The 19,057-nt window shown below is 38.5% G+C and overlaps 1 protein-coding gene across 1 annotated transcript in view; it reads left to right on the top strand.

Moving 5' to 3' along the window:
• Positions 1-19,057, top strand: part of LOC123840951 (disintegrin and metalloproteinase domain-containing protein 32-like) — a 193,785-nt gene that overhangs the window by 48,054 nt on the left and 126,674 nt on the right. Inside the window, exons 7-9 of the mRNA XM_064585520.1 lie at positions 4,521-4,589; positions 8,176-8,247; positions 8,453-8,619. Of these exons, the coding sequence (XP_064441590.1) occupies positions 4,521-4,589; positions 8,176-8,247; positions 8,453-8,619 (308 nt within the window). The remainder of the gene's footprint in view (positions 1-4,520; positions 4,590-8,175; positions 8,248-8,452; positions 8,620-19,057) is intronic.

Raw genomic sequence — 19,057 nt, 5'->3', positions numbered from 1 at the left:
CTTCCAGGTTATCTAATTTGCTGGCATAGAGTTGCTCATAATATGTTCTTATAATTGCTTGTATTTCTTTGGTGTTGGTTGTGATCTCTCCTCTTTCATTCATGATTTTGTGGATTTGGGTCATTTCTCTTTTCTTTTTGATAAGTGGCCAGGGGTTTATCAATCTTGTTAATTCTTTCAAAGAACCAGCTCCTAGTTTTGTTGATCTGTTCTACTGTTCTTTTGGTTTCTATTTCATTGATTTCTGCTCTGATCTTTATAATTTCTGTTCTCCTGCTGGGTTTAGGCTTTATTTGCTGTTCTTTCTCCAGCTCCTTAGGTGTAGGGTTAGGTTGTGTATTTGAGACCTTTCTTGTTTCTTGAGAAAGGCTTGTATTGCTATATACTTTCCTCTTAGGACTGCCTTTGCTGCATCCCAAAGATTTTGAACAGCTGTGTTTTCATTTTCATTGGTTTCTAGAAGTTTTTTAATTCTTCTTTAATTTCCTGGTTGACCCGTTCATTTTTTAGTAGGATGCTCTTTAGCCTCCATGTATTTGAGTTCTTTCCGACTTTCCTCTTGTGATTGAGTTCTAGTTTCAAAGCTTTGTTGTCTGAAAATATGCAGGGAATGATCCCAATCTTTTGGTACTGGTTGAGACCTGATTTGTGACTTAGGATGTGATCTATTGTGGAGAATGTTCCATGGGCACTGGGGAAGAATGTGTATTCTGTTGCTTTGGGATGGAATGTTCTGAATATGTCTGTGAAGTCCATTTGGTCCAGTGTGTCATTTGAAGTCCTTATTTTCTTGTTGATCTTTTGCTTAGACGATCTGTCTATTTCAGTAAGGGGGGTGTTAAAGTCCCCCACTATTATTGTATTGTTGTCGATGTGTTACTTTGCTTTTGTTATTAATTGGCTTATATAATTGGCTGCTCCCATGTTAGGGGCATAGATATTTACAATTGTTAGATCTTCTTGTTGGATAGACCCTTTAAGTAGGATATAGTGTCCTTCCTCATCTCTTATTACAGTCTTTGGTTTAAAATCTAATTTGTGTGATATAAGGATTGCCACCCCAGCTTTCTTTTGGTGTCCATTAGCATGGTAAATTGTTTTCCACCCCCTCACTTTCAATTTGGGGGTGTCTTTGGGTCTAAAATAAGTCTCTTGCAGACAGTCTATGGATGGGCTTTTTTTGTTTTTTTGTTTTTAAAGATTTTATTTATTTATTTGAGAGAGAGAGAGAATGAGAGACAGAGAGCATGAGAGGGAGGAGGGTCAGAGGGAGAAGCAGACTCCCTGCCAAACAGGGAGCCCAATGCAGGACTCGATCCTGGGACTCCAGGATCATGACCTGAGCCGAAGGCAGTCGTTTAACCAACTGAGCCACCCAGGCGCCTGATGGGTTTTTGTTTTTTAATCCAATCTGATAGCCTGTGTCTTTTGATTGGGGCATTTAGCCTATTTACATTCAGGGTATCTATTGATAAATATGAATTTAGTGCCATTGTATTGCCTGTAAGGTGACTGTTACTGTATATTGTCTGTGTTCCTTTCTGGTCTATGTTACTTTTAGGCTCTCTCTTTGCTTAGAGGACCCCTTTCAATATTTCTTGTAGGGTTGTTTTCATGTTTGCAAATTCCTTTAGTTTTTGTTTGTCCTGGAAGCTTTTTATCTCTCCTTCAATTTTCAATGACAGCCTAGCTGGATATAGTATTCTTGGCTGCATATTTTTCTCATTTAGTGCTCTGAAGATATCATGCCAGTCCTTTCTGTCCTGCCAGGTCTCTGTGGATAGTTCTGTTGCCAGTCTAATGTTTCTACCATTGTAGATTACAGACCTCTTCTTCCGAGCTGCTTTCAAGATTTTATCTTTGTCTCTGAGACTCGTAAGTTTTACTATGAGATGTCGGGGTGTTGACCTATTTTTATTGATTTTGAGAGGAGATCTCTGTGCCTCCTCGATTTTGATGTCTGTTTCCTTCCCCAAATTAGGGAAGTTCTCTGCTATAATTTGTTCCAATATACCTTCTGCCCCCCTCTCTCTTTCTTCTTCTTCTGGGATCCCAATTATTCTAATGTTGTTTTGTCTTATGGTATCGCTTATCTCTCGAATTCTGCCCTCATGATCCAGTAGTTGTTTATCTCTCTTTTCCTCAGCTTCTTTATTTTCCATCATTTGGTCTTCTATGTCACTGATTCTCTCTTCTGCCTCATTTATCCTAGCAGTTAGTGCCCCCATTTTTGATTGCATCTCATTAATAGCCTTTTTGATTTCGACTCGGTTAGATTTTAGTTTTTATTTCTCCAGAAAGGGTTCTTCTAATAACTTCCATGCTTTTTTCAAGCCCAGCTAGTATCTTTAAAATCATCATTCTGAACTCTAGATCCAACACTTTAGTAATGTCCATATTGAGTAGGTCCCTGGCAGTTATTACTGCCTCTTGTTCTTTTTGTTATGGTGAAATTTTCCGTCCTGTCATTTTGTCCAGAGGAGAATAGATGAATGAGAGAACAAAATGCTAAGAGGGTAACAACTTCCCCAGAAAATATACTCTAAACAAATCAGAAAATACTTGAAACTGGGGGAAAAGAAAGGGAAAGAAAGAAAAAAAAAAGAAACGAAAAGATAAAAACAAAGAAAAACAGAACAAAACCAAAAAAAAACATACTATGATCAAATATGATCAGGCTGGTGCATAGATCATTGCCACACACTAGATTTTTGGTGTATTTTGGTCTGTTAGAAGAAAGTGCCTCCCAAAATTTTAAAGAAAGAAAAACTTATATATGTACAGAAATAAGGGTTGATATGATGAAGGGATGGAATATGATTGTAAAGATGAAAATTATAAAAATTTTTATGAAAGGAATTGATAAGTTGTTTGAAAAAAGAAAAGAGGATTTAAAAAAAAGAAAAAAAGGGAGAGAATATGATCAGGCAGTAGACTAGAACAAAGCCATACACTAGTGATTTAGGGTATATTTTGATCTGTTAGAAGAAACTGTATCTCAAAATTTTAAACAGTGAACAACTTATATATATATGCCAAATTAAGGGTAACTACTATGAAGGGATAGACTATGACTCTAAAAATGAAAAATAAAAAAGAGTTTTTAAAAAGAGGATTGGTAAGATGTTGGTTGAAAAAGGGGAAAAAGAAAAACTCAAAAAAAAAAAAAAAGACAGTTAAAAAAAATTAACTTTGAAAGACTAAAGAATCATGGGGATAAAGCCATGAATTCTATGTGCAGTATTCCCCTAGTGCTGGAGTTCTGCCGTTCTCATTGATTGGTAAACTTGGCCTTGGCTGGCTGTTCTTGCCGATCTTCTGGGGGAGGGGCCTGTTGCCATGGTTCCCAAATGTCTTTGCTGGAGGCAGAATTGCCTTGCACTTGCCCAGTCCTGGCTTAGTAGTCTGCTCGGGTTTGCTCTCTGGAGCTTTTGTTCCCTGCAAGCTTTCCATACAGCTTTGGAGGACAAGAGTGGAAATGGTCGCCTCCCAATCTTCCACCCGGAGGAGCCGAGAACTTAGGGCCCCGCTCTTCAGTGCGCCCCCAGAGAAAAGCGGTCAGTCACTCCCGTGTCCCTCATCTCCGGCTGCACTCCCAGCTCACCTGGCCTGTGACCCAGCATTTCTATCTCTGGCACCCGACTTGGTGTGGAGTCTCCAAACCCAGTAGATCCCTGCAGTGCATTCCCGTGCTGCTCCTCCTGGGAGAGGAATGGGAGGGAGTCTCCCCGGATCTGCCGCTTGTTGGGTCCCTGCTGGAGGAGCAGTGCCCTGACTGTGCCGCAGATCACAGTTTATGGCAACCCTGAGCTGAGAGCCCGCGCCTCGGCTCCATCTCTGCAGCCGGCTTCCCTGCTCTGATACCTGGGAGCTCTGCTGCACTTAGGCACCCCTGGTCTTTCTGTGACCCTGAGGGTCCTGAGACCACACTGTCCCACGAGGGTTCCACCCCTGGCTTAGCCACTGGAGCGACATCCCTCAGCGGAGCAGACTTCTGAAAGTTCCGATTTTGTGCCCCGCGGCTCTATCACTTGCCAAAAGCAGTGGACTGAGGCCCCCTCCCCCGCCATCTATCCTCCCGAATATCGCCTCGGATTCACTTCTCTGCATGTCCTACATTCCAAAAAGTGGTCGCTTTTCTGTTCAGAGAGTTGTTGCTATTCTTTTCTTTGATCTCCTGTTGAGTTCGTAGGTTTTCAGAATGTTTTGATCCCTATCCAGCTGAATTCCTGGGACCAGATGAAATCCAGGTCTCCTACTCCTCTGCCATCTTGCTGCTCCCCGATCTTATGCATTCTTATGCACACAAAAAAGAAAATGGTCACTATGATGTTAATTGGCCTAATTATGACAATTATTTTCCTATATATATATATATATATCAAAACATCAAGTCTTTAACTTTATATATAATTTTCATTAATTATACCTCAATACAGTGGAAAAATGATTTTAAAAGTTCAGAATAAACAATTTATGAAAGTTTTATGTGCTTTTAAGTGCCTTTTTCTTTTTTCTAGTCAGAATCAGCTGTTCCAGATTTAATTCCTCTTTATCTAGAAATGTATATTGTGGTGGATAAAGCTTTGGTATGTATTTTTCTTTTTCTTTGCTTTTAAATATTTGGTGTGAATGTATAATTATCCCTAGCTAGAAAGGAACTTAAAAATTCCAGTCTTTTTACTACATGTCGTAGAGAGAACAGTGGAGAATTTGCAAACTGAAAAACCAAATACTCAAAATTACATATTTCTATTAGAAATGTTTAATTTGAAATGTTTACATAAAAATCCTGGATAATAAAATTATTTTTAAGCTGGTACTTCACATCTTTAGGAACTCTTTCCATCTACAGTATTTTTTTAATGGTGATATTTTAAGTGAAAATCTTTAAGCTTTATTTTTTGTTTTTAGAGCACTTGAAGAGCAATATGTAGCCTAGGGAATGTTTGTCCTATAAAGTTTTTATTGGCACATAAGTGATGACAGTATAACTATGAGAACTGCTTACATTAATGTATCAAGATTTTTTTTTTTGCGTGGTTTTTAAAGGTTCACCTGTTCTAGTGTATTGTTTACCTGGTATAAACATATTTCTAAATCCCTGATTCCCAAAAACTATTTGAGGACCTTTAAACTTCAGGACCTTGGGATGAGAACTTAGTTTGCACCCAATCAGGTGTGGCTTTATTTCCTCCATATTTCAGAGATTTCAGAAAACAGGGATAAAAATATACTTTCCAGGTTTTGTTCTGATATGAGCATTGTCACACCTCTGGAATACTACAGAGAATATGAATCAAACACATTGTCAATTCTATTTGTAGAATTGTAGAGCTTGTCAGGAAGCCAGAGTTGAGATTCAGAGACAGATAGGATTTAGAGAAGAATAAGAAAATACTCGATTTATTAGAATATAGGGGAAAAGGACAAAGGAACATTTAAGAGAAATTTAAGATATTTATAATAATGATGACTAAATTTCCAGGGAATATTCTGGATTATAAAAATCATTTTTTTTTCAGAATTCTGTTACAAACTTTGAGAGTTGTTTTAAAAGCTTCTTGCCCAAATTGTCAGGTTTGCCAGGCGTACGATACTGATTAAACTTCCCTTTTCTATGTTTTTATACATATTTACATATTCTTTAATAAAACAAACATTGAGCCTGCTGTGGCATCTATGTGACTAGATGCTGGGCATATAAAGAAGAACAATAGTGATATTGTCTTCAATGACTTCCCAAATTTTAAATCCACAATTGCAGTCTAGTGAATTCAATGCTATGCTTGAAGGAAGCATATGGGAGTATAAAAACATGGTCCAATGATGGAGAAAGACATGGAAACACAGCTATAACCGGGGGTAGTATAAAAGCATGCAAGTAGGTATTTTAAAATGTGTTTTATTATTATTCATGTATGATGGGGCCAACAGATCAGGAGACAAAATTGCTGTTGGAGAGATAGTTTGTTATTCACAGTTCCCAAAAGGAGAGAGTATGCCACATCCTGCAGAAGCCACGTGGGGAAGTAACAAAATAGGTAAGGAGACAGAGGGAGCAAGGGGAAAATATGGGCAGGAGACCTGATTATGGTTTCTGTGGGAAAGAACTCTTGAGGCAAAGTAAACAGGTTTATGGTTGTCTAGCTTGAATAATTTCAGTGGGTTCTGGGATGTGGAGGTTGTCTCTAGTTGGCTCTTTGGGTGATTAGGGCAGGGGAATAATGGCATGGAGTGTGAGATTCTGATAAAGGAGGTGGTTGGGGGATGGTTTGTGGATTAGTTAGTTTGGATAATGAGGTGAGGGTGGGGCCAGGGAAGACTTGGTGCAAAACTTTTCCTTGCAAAGGCGCATAAATATGAGAGAAGTTTCTTAAAAAAAAAAGTTTAGTATGATTAATACATAGGGTTGAAGAAGGAAAATAGAAAGAGATAAATTGAAGAACTGATACAATATTTGGATTTTATCCTATTTATCCTATTTTATCCTATATCCATTAAAAAGATTTTAAACAGGGGAGTGACAGGTTCATATTTTCATTTTAGAATCATCATTTTTGTAATAGTGTAGGGACTGGATTGCTGATGGGATAGTTGGAGACATTTAAGAGACCATTCCAGTAATCAAGTCAAACGTTTACTAGTTAGTAGTATTAGTAATAGAAAAAAAATTTTTTTTAAGTTACTGCTGAGGTTGAATTAGAAGGACTTAAATTGATTTGATTTATCCTTTCACTTAATAAATTTATTGAGCATCCTGTAGATCCAATTACTATTCTACTTTTGAGGATACTGCTGTGAACACAACAGAAAAAGTTCTGCTCTTATGGAACATGCAGTATCATAAATGTGGGAGGTCATAGATGATAATACCTTTAATTAAAGTAGTGGGAAGGTAGGTAGGAGAATGATGAGCTTCGTTTTACGTATGTTTCATTTGAGGGTCCTGTGGAACATGCAAGTGGTGCTATACTTAAGAGATTTGATTTATAGATATGGAATTTGACATTGGGACATTCCACAAAGCTTGTTTAGATTTCAGTATTTGTATATACACTAATTTGTGTGTGTGTAGGTTTGTGCACTAGGATCACATATGTAGCCTCAAAAGAACCATCACTACAAGACTCTCTTACATTATTTCTTCATAGTCACATCCATTTCTCCCTACTTCCCAGGCTTCTTAACCTCTGGCAGTCACTAATCTGTTCTCCAGTTTTCAGGAATATTGCATAAATGTTATTTTGTAGTATATATCCTTTGGAGATTTTTTTTTTTTTAAAGATTTTATTTATTTGACAGAGAGACACAGCGAGAGAGGGAACACAAGCAGGGGGAGTGGGAGAGGGAGAAGCAGGCTTCCCGCTGAGCAGGGAGCCCGATGTGGGGCTCAATCCCAGGACCCTGGGATCATGACCTGAGCTGAAGGCAGACGCTTAACGACTGAGTCACCCAGGCGCCCCTCCTTTGGAGATTTTTTTAACACAGCATAATTTTCTTAAGGTTTATCCAAACTGTTTCATATATCAACAGTTTAGTCAGTTCCTTTTTACTAATGATCAGTATTCCATGATATGATTGTACTACAGTTTGTTTAACCAGTAAACCACTGAAGGACATATGAATTGTTTCCAGCTTTGGGCTAATAGGAATAAAACTGTTATGAACATTTATGAACATGTTTTTTGTGAGCATCGGTTTTGATTTCTTTAGGATAAATGCCCAGGAGTATGGGACGCCTGGGTGGCTCAGTTGGTTAGGCATCTGACTTGTGATTTTGGCTCAGGTCACCATCTCATGGGTTGTGGGATTGAGCCCCATATTGAAGATTCTCCCTCTGCCGCTCCCCCCACTTGTTCTCATTCTCTCTCTCTTGAATAAAACTTAAAAAATATAAATAAATGCCAGGAGTGCAATTGTTGGGTCATATGGTAAGTATATTATTTGTTTTAAAAAAGCTGCTAAACTTTCCAGAGTGGCTGTACGATTTTACATTCCCATCAGCATATATGAGTGATCCAGTTTATATTCATTTTTTTAATTTGTTACTATCTTATTTTGAACTGTTCTAACCCCAAAGCAGCATCAAATTTCTGAGAGTAGATGGAGAGTATATTTCAAACATATTACATAACAGATTGTATTTAATTTGAAATTAATTTTTTTTTTCAGTATGATTACTTGGGCTCTGATAGCATGATAGTAACAAATAAAGTCATCGAAACTATTGGCCTTGTAAATTCGGTAAGTATTTTTCTTTTCATACTAGTTAGAAAAATTTATACTAGTTTTGAAATTATAATTTCCATTAACTTCACTTGGCATTTCTGAATAATTAAGCTATCTACACAAAACTGAGTATGGATTTGTCAAAGCATTGAATTAATTTCTTGGTTATTATAAAATAACATAAACATTAATTTTTCATGTATTTATCTCTTGTTTTTAGATGTTTGCCCAATTTAAAGTTACTGTTGTGCTGTCATCGTTGGAGATGTGGTCAGATAAAAATAAGATTTCTACAGTTGGTGAGGCAGATGAAGTATTGCGTAGATTTTTAGAATGGAAAAAGTTCTATCTTACTCTGAGGCCTCATGATATTGCATATTTATTCATGTAAGAATAATGTTTCAATATTCTTAGAAAGAAAACAAAGATCTGTGATAATGATGTAGCTTAATTTAGGGAATTTTTATTCATTGGTGACTATTAATACATTATGTGCTTCATTCAGGCCTCATATTCTCTTTCTGTTTGTCACTAAAACTTGCTAAAATTTATTTCTGTGCTTGTTAGCTTTTTACTAATGAGGAGACTGAGATTTCTAGAGGTTAAACAATTTCAGGATTCTTGGATCTAGTGGTGTCCTTCCAGTTTGAACCCACAGGTTTTAACCCCAGAGCCCATAATCTTAACCACTACCTAAAAAAATGGGATTTATGAAGTTTATATTTTTGTTATGAAGTTGGATCAAAGACTTGGGAAAGTAGGTTAAAAACAGTTTACCCTAATGAATTTTCTGCATTATTTTTAAATATTAGTTTTTTTTTGTTTTGTTCTAGTTTTTATTATGGAAAATTTCAAGCATAACAGCAGATGAGAAAGTAAAATAATGAATCATCATGTACCTTACATATCCATAAAACAATTATCAGCTTATGGCTAATTTTTTTCTTTTTCTCACCCCCTCAAATTCAGTTCTTTTGAAGAAAATCCTATGTGTCATATTATTTACGTATCTCTGAAAGATAAGGATTCTTTTTTTTTTTTTTAAAGATTTTATTTATTTATTTGAGACAGAGAGAATGAGAGACAGAGAGCATGAGAGGGAGGAGGGTCAGAGGGAGAAGCAGGCTCCCAAGGAGCAGGGAGCCGGGTGCGGGACTCGATCCCGGGACTCCAGGATCATGACCTGAGCCGAAGGCAGTCGCTCAACCAACTGAGCCACCCAGGCGCCCAAGATAAGGATTCTTTAAAAAGTATTCACAATACCATTATCACACCAAAAAATGGCAATTCCTTAAAGTCATCATTGTTTAGTCAGGGTTCAAATTTTGCATATTGTCTAAAATATTTTATCTTACATTTTATAGTTGGTTGGTTCAAATCTGTATCCATGCAAGGTCCACACATTGCATTCATTTGATATGTCTCTTAGTCTCTTTAATCTGTGGATTTCCTCTCTGTCATATTTTCTTACCAGTTTATTTGTTGAAGAAATCAATATAAGTTTTCTAATGATCAATTATAACTATATATTTTTAATTGCACTCATATAAAACTTAGTAGCAATTATAATCAGCAATATCTTTCAAAAAATCTGTATATACATATTTTTAAGTTGGCATGTCAGTATTTCCTTTGCATATGTGGGATTAAAATTTTTCCCGCATCTCTGCCAACAATAAATGTTATTGCTCTTTTCATTTTTTGTCAGCCTGATTAATTAATGTTAGTGCTATTTATTTATTCTTAAGTTTTAATTTTAATTTCAGTTAGTTAGCAGTGTTATATTAATTTCAGGTGTGCCATATAGTGATTCAGCACTTCCATACAACACCAGGTGCTCATCACAAGTGTATTCCTCAATCCTCATCATCTGTTTAACCCATCCCCTTACCCACCTCCCCTCTGATAACCATCAGTTTGTTCTCTATAGTTAAGAGTCTGTTTCTTAGTTTGCCTCTCCCTCTTTTCTTTCCTATGCTCATTTGTTTTGTTTTCTAAATTCCACATATGAGTGAAATCATATGGTATTTGTCTTTCTCTGACTTATTTCTCTTAGCAGAATATTCTCGAGCTCCATCCATGTCATTGCAAATGGCAAGATTTCATCCTTTTTTATGGCTGAGTATATATATACACCACTTCCTCTTTATCTGTTCATCAGTTGATGGGCAGTTGGGCTTTTTCCATAATTTGGCTATTGTACATAATGCTGTAACTATTGGGGTGTATGTATCCCTTTGAATTAGTATTTTTGTATTCTTTGGGTAAATACCTAGTGCAATTGCTGGATCATAGGGTAGTCCTATTTTTAACTTTTTTGTGGAACTTCCATACTGTTTTCCAGAGTTGCTGCACCACTTTGCATTCCCACCAACAGTGCAAAAGAGTTCCCCTTTCTCCACATCCTCGCCAACACCTGTTGTTTTTGTGTTGTTGATATTAGTCATTCTGACAGGTGTGAGGTGATATCTTACTGTAGTTTTGATCCTAATTCCCTGATGATGAGCAATGTTGAGTAACTTTTCTTTTCTTTCTTTTTTTTAAAGTTTTGAGTAACTTTTCATGTGTCTGTGGCCATCTGTATATCTTGTTTGGAAAAATGTCTATTCATGTCTTCTGCTCACCATGATTCATTGTTTGCAAATATCACCCAGTGCTCCATTCAGTACGTGCCCTCTTTAATACCCATCACCAGGCTAACCCATCCCCCCACTCCCCTCCCCTCTAGAACCCTCAGTTTGTTTCTCAAGAGTCCATAGTCTCTCATGGTTCGTCTCCCCTTCCGATTTCCCCCACTTCATTTTTCCCTTCCTACTAACTTTGTCTTTTTTTTTTTTTAACATATAATGTATTATTTGTTTCAGAGGTACATGTCTGTGATTCCACAGTCTTGCACAATTCTCAGCGCTCACCATAGCACATACCCTCCCCACTGTCTATCACCCAGCCACCCCATCCCTCTCACCGCCCACCACTCCAGCAACCCTCAGTTTGTTTCCTGAGATTAAGAATTCCTCATGTCAGTGAGATCATATGATACATGTCTTTCTCTGATTACTTTGCTCAGCATAATACCCTCCAGTTCCATCCATGGCGTTGCAAATGGCAAGACTTCATTCCTGTTGGTGGCTGCATAATATTCCATTGTAGATATACCACATCATTTTTTATTTTATTTTATTATGTTGGCTAATCACCATACATTACATCATTAGTTTTTGATGTAGTGTTCCGTGATTCATTGTTTGGAAATAACACCCAGTGCTCCATTCAGTACGTGCCCTCTTTAATACCCATCACCAGGCTAACCCATCCCCCAAGCACCTTTCCCCTAGAACCCTCAGTTTGTTTCTCAGAGTCCATAGTCTCTCATGGTTCGTCTCTCTCTCTCTGATTCCCCCCCTTCATTTTTCCCTTCTTACTATCTTCTTTTTTTTTTTTGACATATAATGTATTATTTCTTTCAGAGGTACATGTCTGTGATTCAACAGTCTTGCACAATTCTCAGCGCTCACCATAGCACATACCTTCCCCACTGTCTATCAGCCAGCCACCCCATCCCTCTCACCCCCACCACTCCAGCAACCCTCAGTTTGTTTCCTGAGATTAAGAATTCCTCCTATCAGTGAGATCATATGATAAATGTCTTTCTCTGATTGACTTATTTTACTCAGCATAATACCCTCCGGTTCCATCCACATCATTGCAAATGGCAAGATTTCATTCCTTTTGATGGCTGCATAATATTCCGTTGTATGTATATGCTACATCTTTATCCATTCATCTGTCGATGGACATCTTGGCTCTTTCCACAGTTTGGCTATTGTGGATTGCTGCTATAAACATCGGGGTGCACGTACCCCTTTGGATCCCTACATTTGTATCTTTGGGGTAAATACCCAGTAGTGCAATTGCTGGGTCATAGGGTAGCTCTATTTTCAACTTTTTGAGGAACCTCCATACTGTTTGCCAGAGTGGCTGCACCAGCTTGCATTCCCACCAACAGTGTAGGAGGGTTCCCCTTTCTCCACATCCCCGCCAGCATCTGTCATTTCCTGACTTGTTAATTTTAGCCATTCTGACTGGTGTGAGGTGGTATCTCACTGAGGTTTTGATTTGGATTTCCCTAATGCTGAGTGTGTCTTTTTTTATGTGTCTGTTGGCCATTTGGATGTCTTCTTTGGAAAAATGTCTGTTTACGTGTTCTGCCCATTTCTTGTGAGCTTGTTCTTTTTCTAGTTCCTTTAGGTGTAAGGTTAGACAGATTTTTCTTGTTGTTGTTGTTTTTATTGTTGTTATTGTTGTTTTGAGGTGGGTCTGTATTGCCATCAATTTTCCTCTTAGAATTACCTTCTCTGAGTGCCATGGATTTTGGACAATTGTGTTTTCCCATTTTCATCTGTCTCCATGCATTTTTTTAAATTTCCTCTTTGATTTCTTTGTTGACTTATTGGTTGTTTAGACGCATGTTATTTAGTCTCCACATGTTTGGTTTTTATAGTTTTTTTTTCTTGTAATTGATTTTTTTTTTAACTCTTTTAAATTTTATTATGTTAGTCACCATACAATACATCATTAGTTTTTGATGTGCTGATCCATGATCCATTGTTTTCATATAACATCTAGTGCTCCATGCAGTACGTGCCCTTCTTAATACCCATCACTGGGCTAACCCATCCCTCCACCCCCTTCCCCTCTGGAACCCTCAGTTTGTTTCTCAGAGTCCATAGTCTCTCATGGTTCATCTCTTCTTCTGATTCCCCCCCTTCATTTTTCCCTTCCTTCTCCTAATGTCCTCCATGTTATTCCTTATGTGCCACAAATAAGTGAAACCATATGATAATTGACTTTCTCTGCTTGACTTCTTTCACTTAGCTTAATCTCCTCCAGTCCCATCCATGTTGATGCAAAAGTTGGGTATTCATCTTTTCTGATGGCTGAGTAATATTCCATTGTATATATGGACCACATCTTCTTTATCCATTCATCTGTTGAAGGGCATCTTGGCTCTTTCCACAGTTTGGCTATTGCAGACATTGCTGCTATGAACATTGGGGTGCATATGGCCCTTCTTTTCACTACATCTGTGTCTTTGGGGTAAATACCCAGGAGTGCAACTGCTGGGTCAGAGGGTAGCTCTATTTTTAAATTTTTGAGGCACCTCCACACTGTTTTCCAAAGTGGCCGTACCAACTTGCATTCCCCCCAACAGTGGAAGAGGGTTTCCCTTTCTCCACAACCTCTCCAACATTTGTGATTTGTAGTTTCATATTGTGGTCAGAAAAGATGAATGATATATTTTCAGTCTTCTTAAATTTGTTGAGACCTTATTTTATGACCTACCATGACCTATCCTGGAGCATGTTCCATGTGTACTTGAAAGGATGTATATTCTGTTTTTGTATGGAATGTACTGTATATATATATTTCTGTTAAGTAGATCAGGTTTAATGTGTTGTTCAAAGATACTATTTCCTTATTGGTTTTATATGTGGGTGATCTATTAATAGATGTAAATGGGGTATTAAAGTCCCCTACTATTTTTGCATTACTATTAATTTCTCCCTTTATATTGGTTAATCTTTTCTTTATATACTTAGATATTTCAGTGTTTGGTGCATAGATATTTGTAGTATTCTCTTGTTGGACTAATTCCCTTTATCATTATGTAATGCCTTTCTTTGTCTCTTTTTACAGTCTTTGTTTTAAGTCTATTTTGTCCAATATAAGAATTGCTACCCTGGCTTCCCCCCCACTTTCATTTGGATGGAATATCTTTTTTCATCCATTCACTTTCAATATGTATCTTTAGACCTAAAGTAAGAGTCTAATAAGCAGCAAAAGATGGTTCTTGTTACCCATTTTGCCAACCTGTGTCTTGATTGGAGCATTTGGACCATTTACATTTAAAATAATTATTGATAGGTATATACTTTTGCAATTTTAATTGTTTTCTGGTTGTTTTTGTTGTTCTCTGTTGTCTTCTTCCTCTCTTGATCTCTTTCCTTGTGATTGATGAGTTTATGTAGTGTTATGTTTGGCTTTCTTTATTTTATGCATATCTATTGTAGGTTTTGGTCTGTGGTTACTATGATGTTCACATATAACATCCTAAGTGTATATGAGTCTAATTTAAAGTTTATGGTCTTTTTGTTTTTTACTCCCTCCTTCACATTTTATATATATATATATATATATATGTTGTCATACTTTATATCTTAATTCATATCATAGTTTGCTTTTTTTTTAAAAGATTTTATTTATTTATTTGTGAGAGAGAGAGACAGCAAGAGAGGGAACACAAGCAGGGGGAGTGGGAGAGGGAGAAGCAGGCTTCCTGCTGAGCAGGGAGCCCGATGCGGGGCTCAATCCCAGGACCCTGGGATCATGACCTGAGCTGAAGGCAGATGCTTAATGACTGAGCCACTCAGGTGCCCCTCATAATTTGCTTCTAATTATGGCTTTTTTTCCATTAAAAAAAATCCTTTTAACATTTTTACTGTAAGGGTTTGGTGGTGATAAAATCCTTTAACTTTTGTTCAAATGGTAAACTCTTTATCTCTCTTTCAATTCCAAATGATAACCTTGCCATGTAGAGTATTCTTGGTTGTAGGTTTTTTCCTTTCAGTACTTTGAACATATCATGCCACTCTCTTCTTGCCTGCAGTTTCTGCTGAAAAGTCCAGCTGATGGTCTTATGGGGTTTTCCTTGTATATAAGCAGTTGCTTCTTTCTTACTGCTTTTAACATTCTCTGTCTTTAACTTTTGACATTTTAATTGTTATTGTTGTGGTGTGGACCTTCTTGGGTTCATCTTGTTTGCAACTCTGCACTTCCTGAACCTGGCTGTCTACTGCCTTCCCAAAGTTAAAGAAGTTTTTATGTATTTTTTTTTTTAAGATTTTATTTATTTATTTGAGAGAGGGAGAGCATAGAGGGAGAAGCAGACACTCCACTGAGCAGAGAGCCCAATGTAGGGCTTGATCCCAGAACCCTGAGATTATGACCTAAGCCAAACATGGACACTTAACTGACTGAACCACCCAGGTGCCGCTACCTATTATTTCAAATAAGTTTTCTGCTCCTTTCTCTATTTTTCTTTTTGGGCCTTAATGATGAAGGGAATATTTGTTTGCTTGATGTTGTCCAGTGGGTCCCTTAAAGTATTTTCACTTTTTAAAAATGCCTTTTTCTTTTTGCTGTTCAGCTTGGGTACTTTCCATGACCCTGTCTTCCAGATTGCTGATCCATTCTTCTGCAGCTACTAATCTACTGTTGAGTCTCTCTAGCATATTTTTTAGTTATTGTATTCTTCAAGTCAGATTGGTTTTTAAAAAATATATTCTATCTTTTTATTGAAGGTCTCACTGAGTTTTTCCACTTTTTCTGACCAGCCCAGTGAGCATCTTTATGATCATTACTTTAAATTCTTTATGAGGCATATTGCTTATCTCTCTTTCATTAGTTATTTTTCTGATGTCTTTTTCTTTCTTTTGGAGCAATTCCTCTGTATCCCCATTTTTCTTGAATTTCTGTTTGTTTCTATGAATTAGAAAAGCTACCTTTCCTAAGCTTGAAAGAATGGTCTTGTTTATATTCATCCCTTGTATAGACTTCCCTGTTGACTCTTGCTGGCTGGCTGGAGCTGTAGATGAAGTGGGCTGGGGGTCACAGTGCACTCTGTGCTCGGGCTGCTCTGGTGGAATGGCCAGGGCTCAAGTGGGTGTGGTGGTGGTCTGGTGGTGAAGCCAGGGTGGTCTGAGGCTCTACGCACAGAGGCTATCCTGATATGACAGCTGAATCTGAAGTGATTGCAAACTGATGGGTTCCATGGTTCTCTGCACAGTGGGCACTTTGACACGATAGCTGAATTTGAAGTGGGTGCAGGCCAGGGTATTCTGGGCCTCTATATTCTATATTCTGAGGGCCTCCTAGCAGGACAGCTAAAATTGATGTGGGCACAGTCTAGGGTGGTCCCTGGGCTTTCTACACAAAGGGTGTCCTGACAGGATAGCTGAAGCTGAAGTGGATGCAAGCCATGGTGTTCTGGGACTCTCTGCTCAGAGGATGCCCAGGCTGGACTGCTGGAGCCAAGATGGGGTGCAGACCAGAGCCTGGGATGTTCTGTGCAGAGGGCACCCTGGCAGGACAGCTGTAGCTGAAATGGCATGGGCTGGGTGCTCCTGGGGCTCCTCAAGCAACAGGCACCCTGCAGGACAGGTAAAGCTGAAGTGGGCATGGGTTGGTGTGGTCCTGGGGCTCTCCAAGCAAAGGGTGCCCTGGCAGGACAGCAGAAGCTAAAGTGGATGCAATCTGGGGTATCCTGGGATGCTCAGAGCAGGGGTGCCTTGGTGGGGCAGCTGGAACCAAGGTGGGAATGGGCTAGAGGTTTCTTGGGCACCCTGTTGGGGTGACAGGAGCCAAAGCTGGTGTCAATCGGAGGTCCTGGAGTGTTCTGCATTGGGGTGCCCTAGCAAGCTGTCGGAAACTGCAGTGGTATGGGCCTGGATTGTTCTGAGGTGGCTTTGTACGTGTGTCACCTTGGCATGATGGCTAGAGCTGCAGTGAGCACTGACCAGGGGCATCCCAGTGGAACAGCTGGGGCTGGTAGGATCAGGGGCACAGGGCTCACTGAGGTGGTAAACCAGCCAGGACATCTGTACCTTGCTCCCATTCACATTATCAAAGTGGAAGAGGAAAATAAACTGTTGCACTTGCCAGCTCCCTTGTCCTGGAGGGAGTTCTAGCAGCTCCCTCCTACCCCCCCCCCCTGCAGTTTGGCTGAGTTCTGGGGCTGGATCTTTTATATACTAGTTGGTTTTTTAAACCCTGGCTTTTTTCCTGTGTCTCAGGGCATCTAGGGGTGGTGTGGACTAGGGGCCTGGTGCTTGCAGGTTGGCTATGGCTCCCAGACCCTGCTCCCATCTACACGATCAAGTTGTAGGCAGAGTGTAAACCATTGCACTCACTAGCCCCTTTACCCACAGAGAGTTCCAGCAACTCCCCTGACATTTGGTAGATTTCTAGAGCTGGCTCTTTTATGTACTAGTTGCTCTTTTAACCATAGGTTGGTTGGTTTGTTTTTTTCTGTGCCCCAGGGCAGATGAATCTGCTCCTGGTCTCTCAGTACTATCCCTCCTCGCTGCCATTTGCAGTGTTGGATGTAGGGGTTCTCTTCATTCCTGTGTCTCCTTCCATCTTGCCAGTCCCTTTTGCCTTTCTATCTTTTGTTGTACAGAAGCTGTTCAGTTAGCCCTAAGTTCTTTTTCAGGAGGAAATGCTCTAGAAATAGGTATAGATTTGGTATGTCTATGGAGGAGGTAAGATTAAGATCTTCCTATGTTGCCATCTTGGACCAGCTCTTCCTGTTAAGTGTTCTTTAAGCATTCAGGTACATGTCCTTTATAATATATATGATTTCAGAATATTTTCTGGCTGTGGGTTGTCTTTTCATTTTCTTAACAGTATATTTTAAAAATCAGATTTTGATGAATTCATTATTAACTTATCAATTTTTTATTTTATGAATCATGTTTTTGATGTTGTACCAAAAAATATCTTTGCCTCACCCAAATTTACAGATTTCTATGCTATATTTTTTTCTAGAAGCCTTATAGTTTTAAGTTTTTCTTATTTAGAGTTAATTATTCTATATGCTATGAGGTATGGAGGAGACAATTTTTTGCATATGAATAAATAATTACTCAGCATTAATTCTTGAAAACACTATAGTTTCTCCATTTAATTGCTTTTGCACTTTTGTAACAAATAATTTGACTTTATATGTAAGAGTCTATTTTTGGTCTATTCTTTTGTGAATAACACACTGCCTTGATTACTATAGTTTTATAAAAACTATTTAAATCAAGTAGTATAAGTTCTCCAAATATTTTCTTCTTTTTGAAAATTGTTTTGGTTATTCTAAGTTTTTGCCTTTCTACATAAGTGTTAGATTCAACTTCTCAGTTGCCATAAAATATCTTGCTGGAATGTTGATTTGAACTGCATTGAATCTATACAGTAGTGTGGGGAAAACTGGCAGCTCAGTAATACTAAGTCTTCCAGTCAACGAACTTGGTATTTTCTTTTCTTTTTATTTATTTATTTATTTATTTATTTTTTATTCTTATGTTAATCCCCATACATTACATCATTAGTTTTAGATGAAGTGTTCCATGATTCATTGTTTGTGCACAACACTCAGTGCTCCATGCAGAATGTGCCCTCCTCAATACCCACCACCAGGCTAACCCATCCTCCCACCCCCCTCCCCTCTAGAACCCTGTTTGTTTTTCAGAGTCCATCGTCTCTCATGGTTCGTCTACCCCTCCGATTTCCCCCGCTTCATTCTTCCCCTCCCGCTAGCTTCTTCTTCTTCTTCTTTTTTTTTTTTTCTTAACATATATTGCATTATTTGTTTCAGAGGTACAGATCTGAGATTCAACAGTCTTGCACAATTCGCAGCGCTTACCAGAGCACATACTCTCCCCAGTGTCTATCACCCAGTCACCCCATCCCTCCCACCCCACCCCCCACTCCAACAACCCTCAGTTTGATTCCTGCGATTAAGAATTCCTCATATCAGTGAGATCATATGATACATGTATTTCTCTTTTTGACTTATTTCACTCAACATAATACCCTCCAGTTCCATCCACGTCGTTGCAAATGGCAAGATCTCATTCCTTTTGATGGCTGCATAATATTCCATTGTATATATTACCACATCTTCTTTATCCAGTCATCTGTCGATGGACATCTTGGCTCTTTCCACAGTTTGGCTATTGTGGACATTGCTGCTATAAACATCGGGGTACACATACCC

The sequence above is a fragment of the Mirounga angustirostris genome, unplaced genomic scaffold (genome assembly GCF_029215605.1).
Source record: "Mirounga angustirostris isolate CCGP_5_RB_7025 unplaced genomic scaffold, mMirAng1.0.hap1 SCAF_2, whole genome shotgun sequence".
NCBI lineage: Eukaryota > Metazoa > Chordata > Mammalia > Carnivora > Phocidae > Mirounga > Mirounga angustirostris.
Note: the sequence above shows the minus strand (reverse complement) of the source record. Positions and strands in the feature narration are given on the sequence as shown.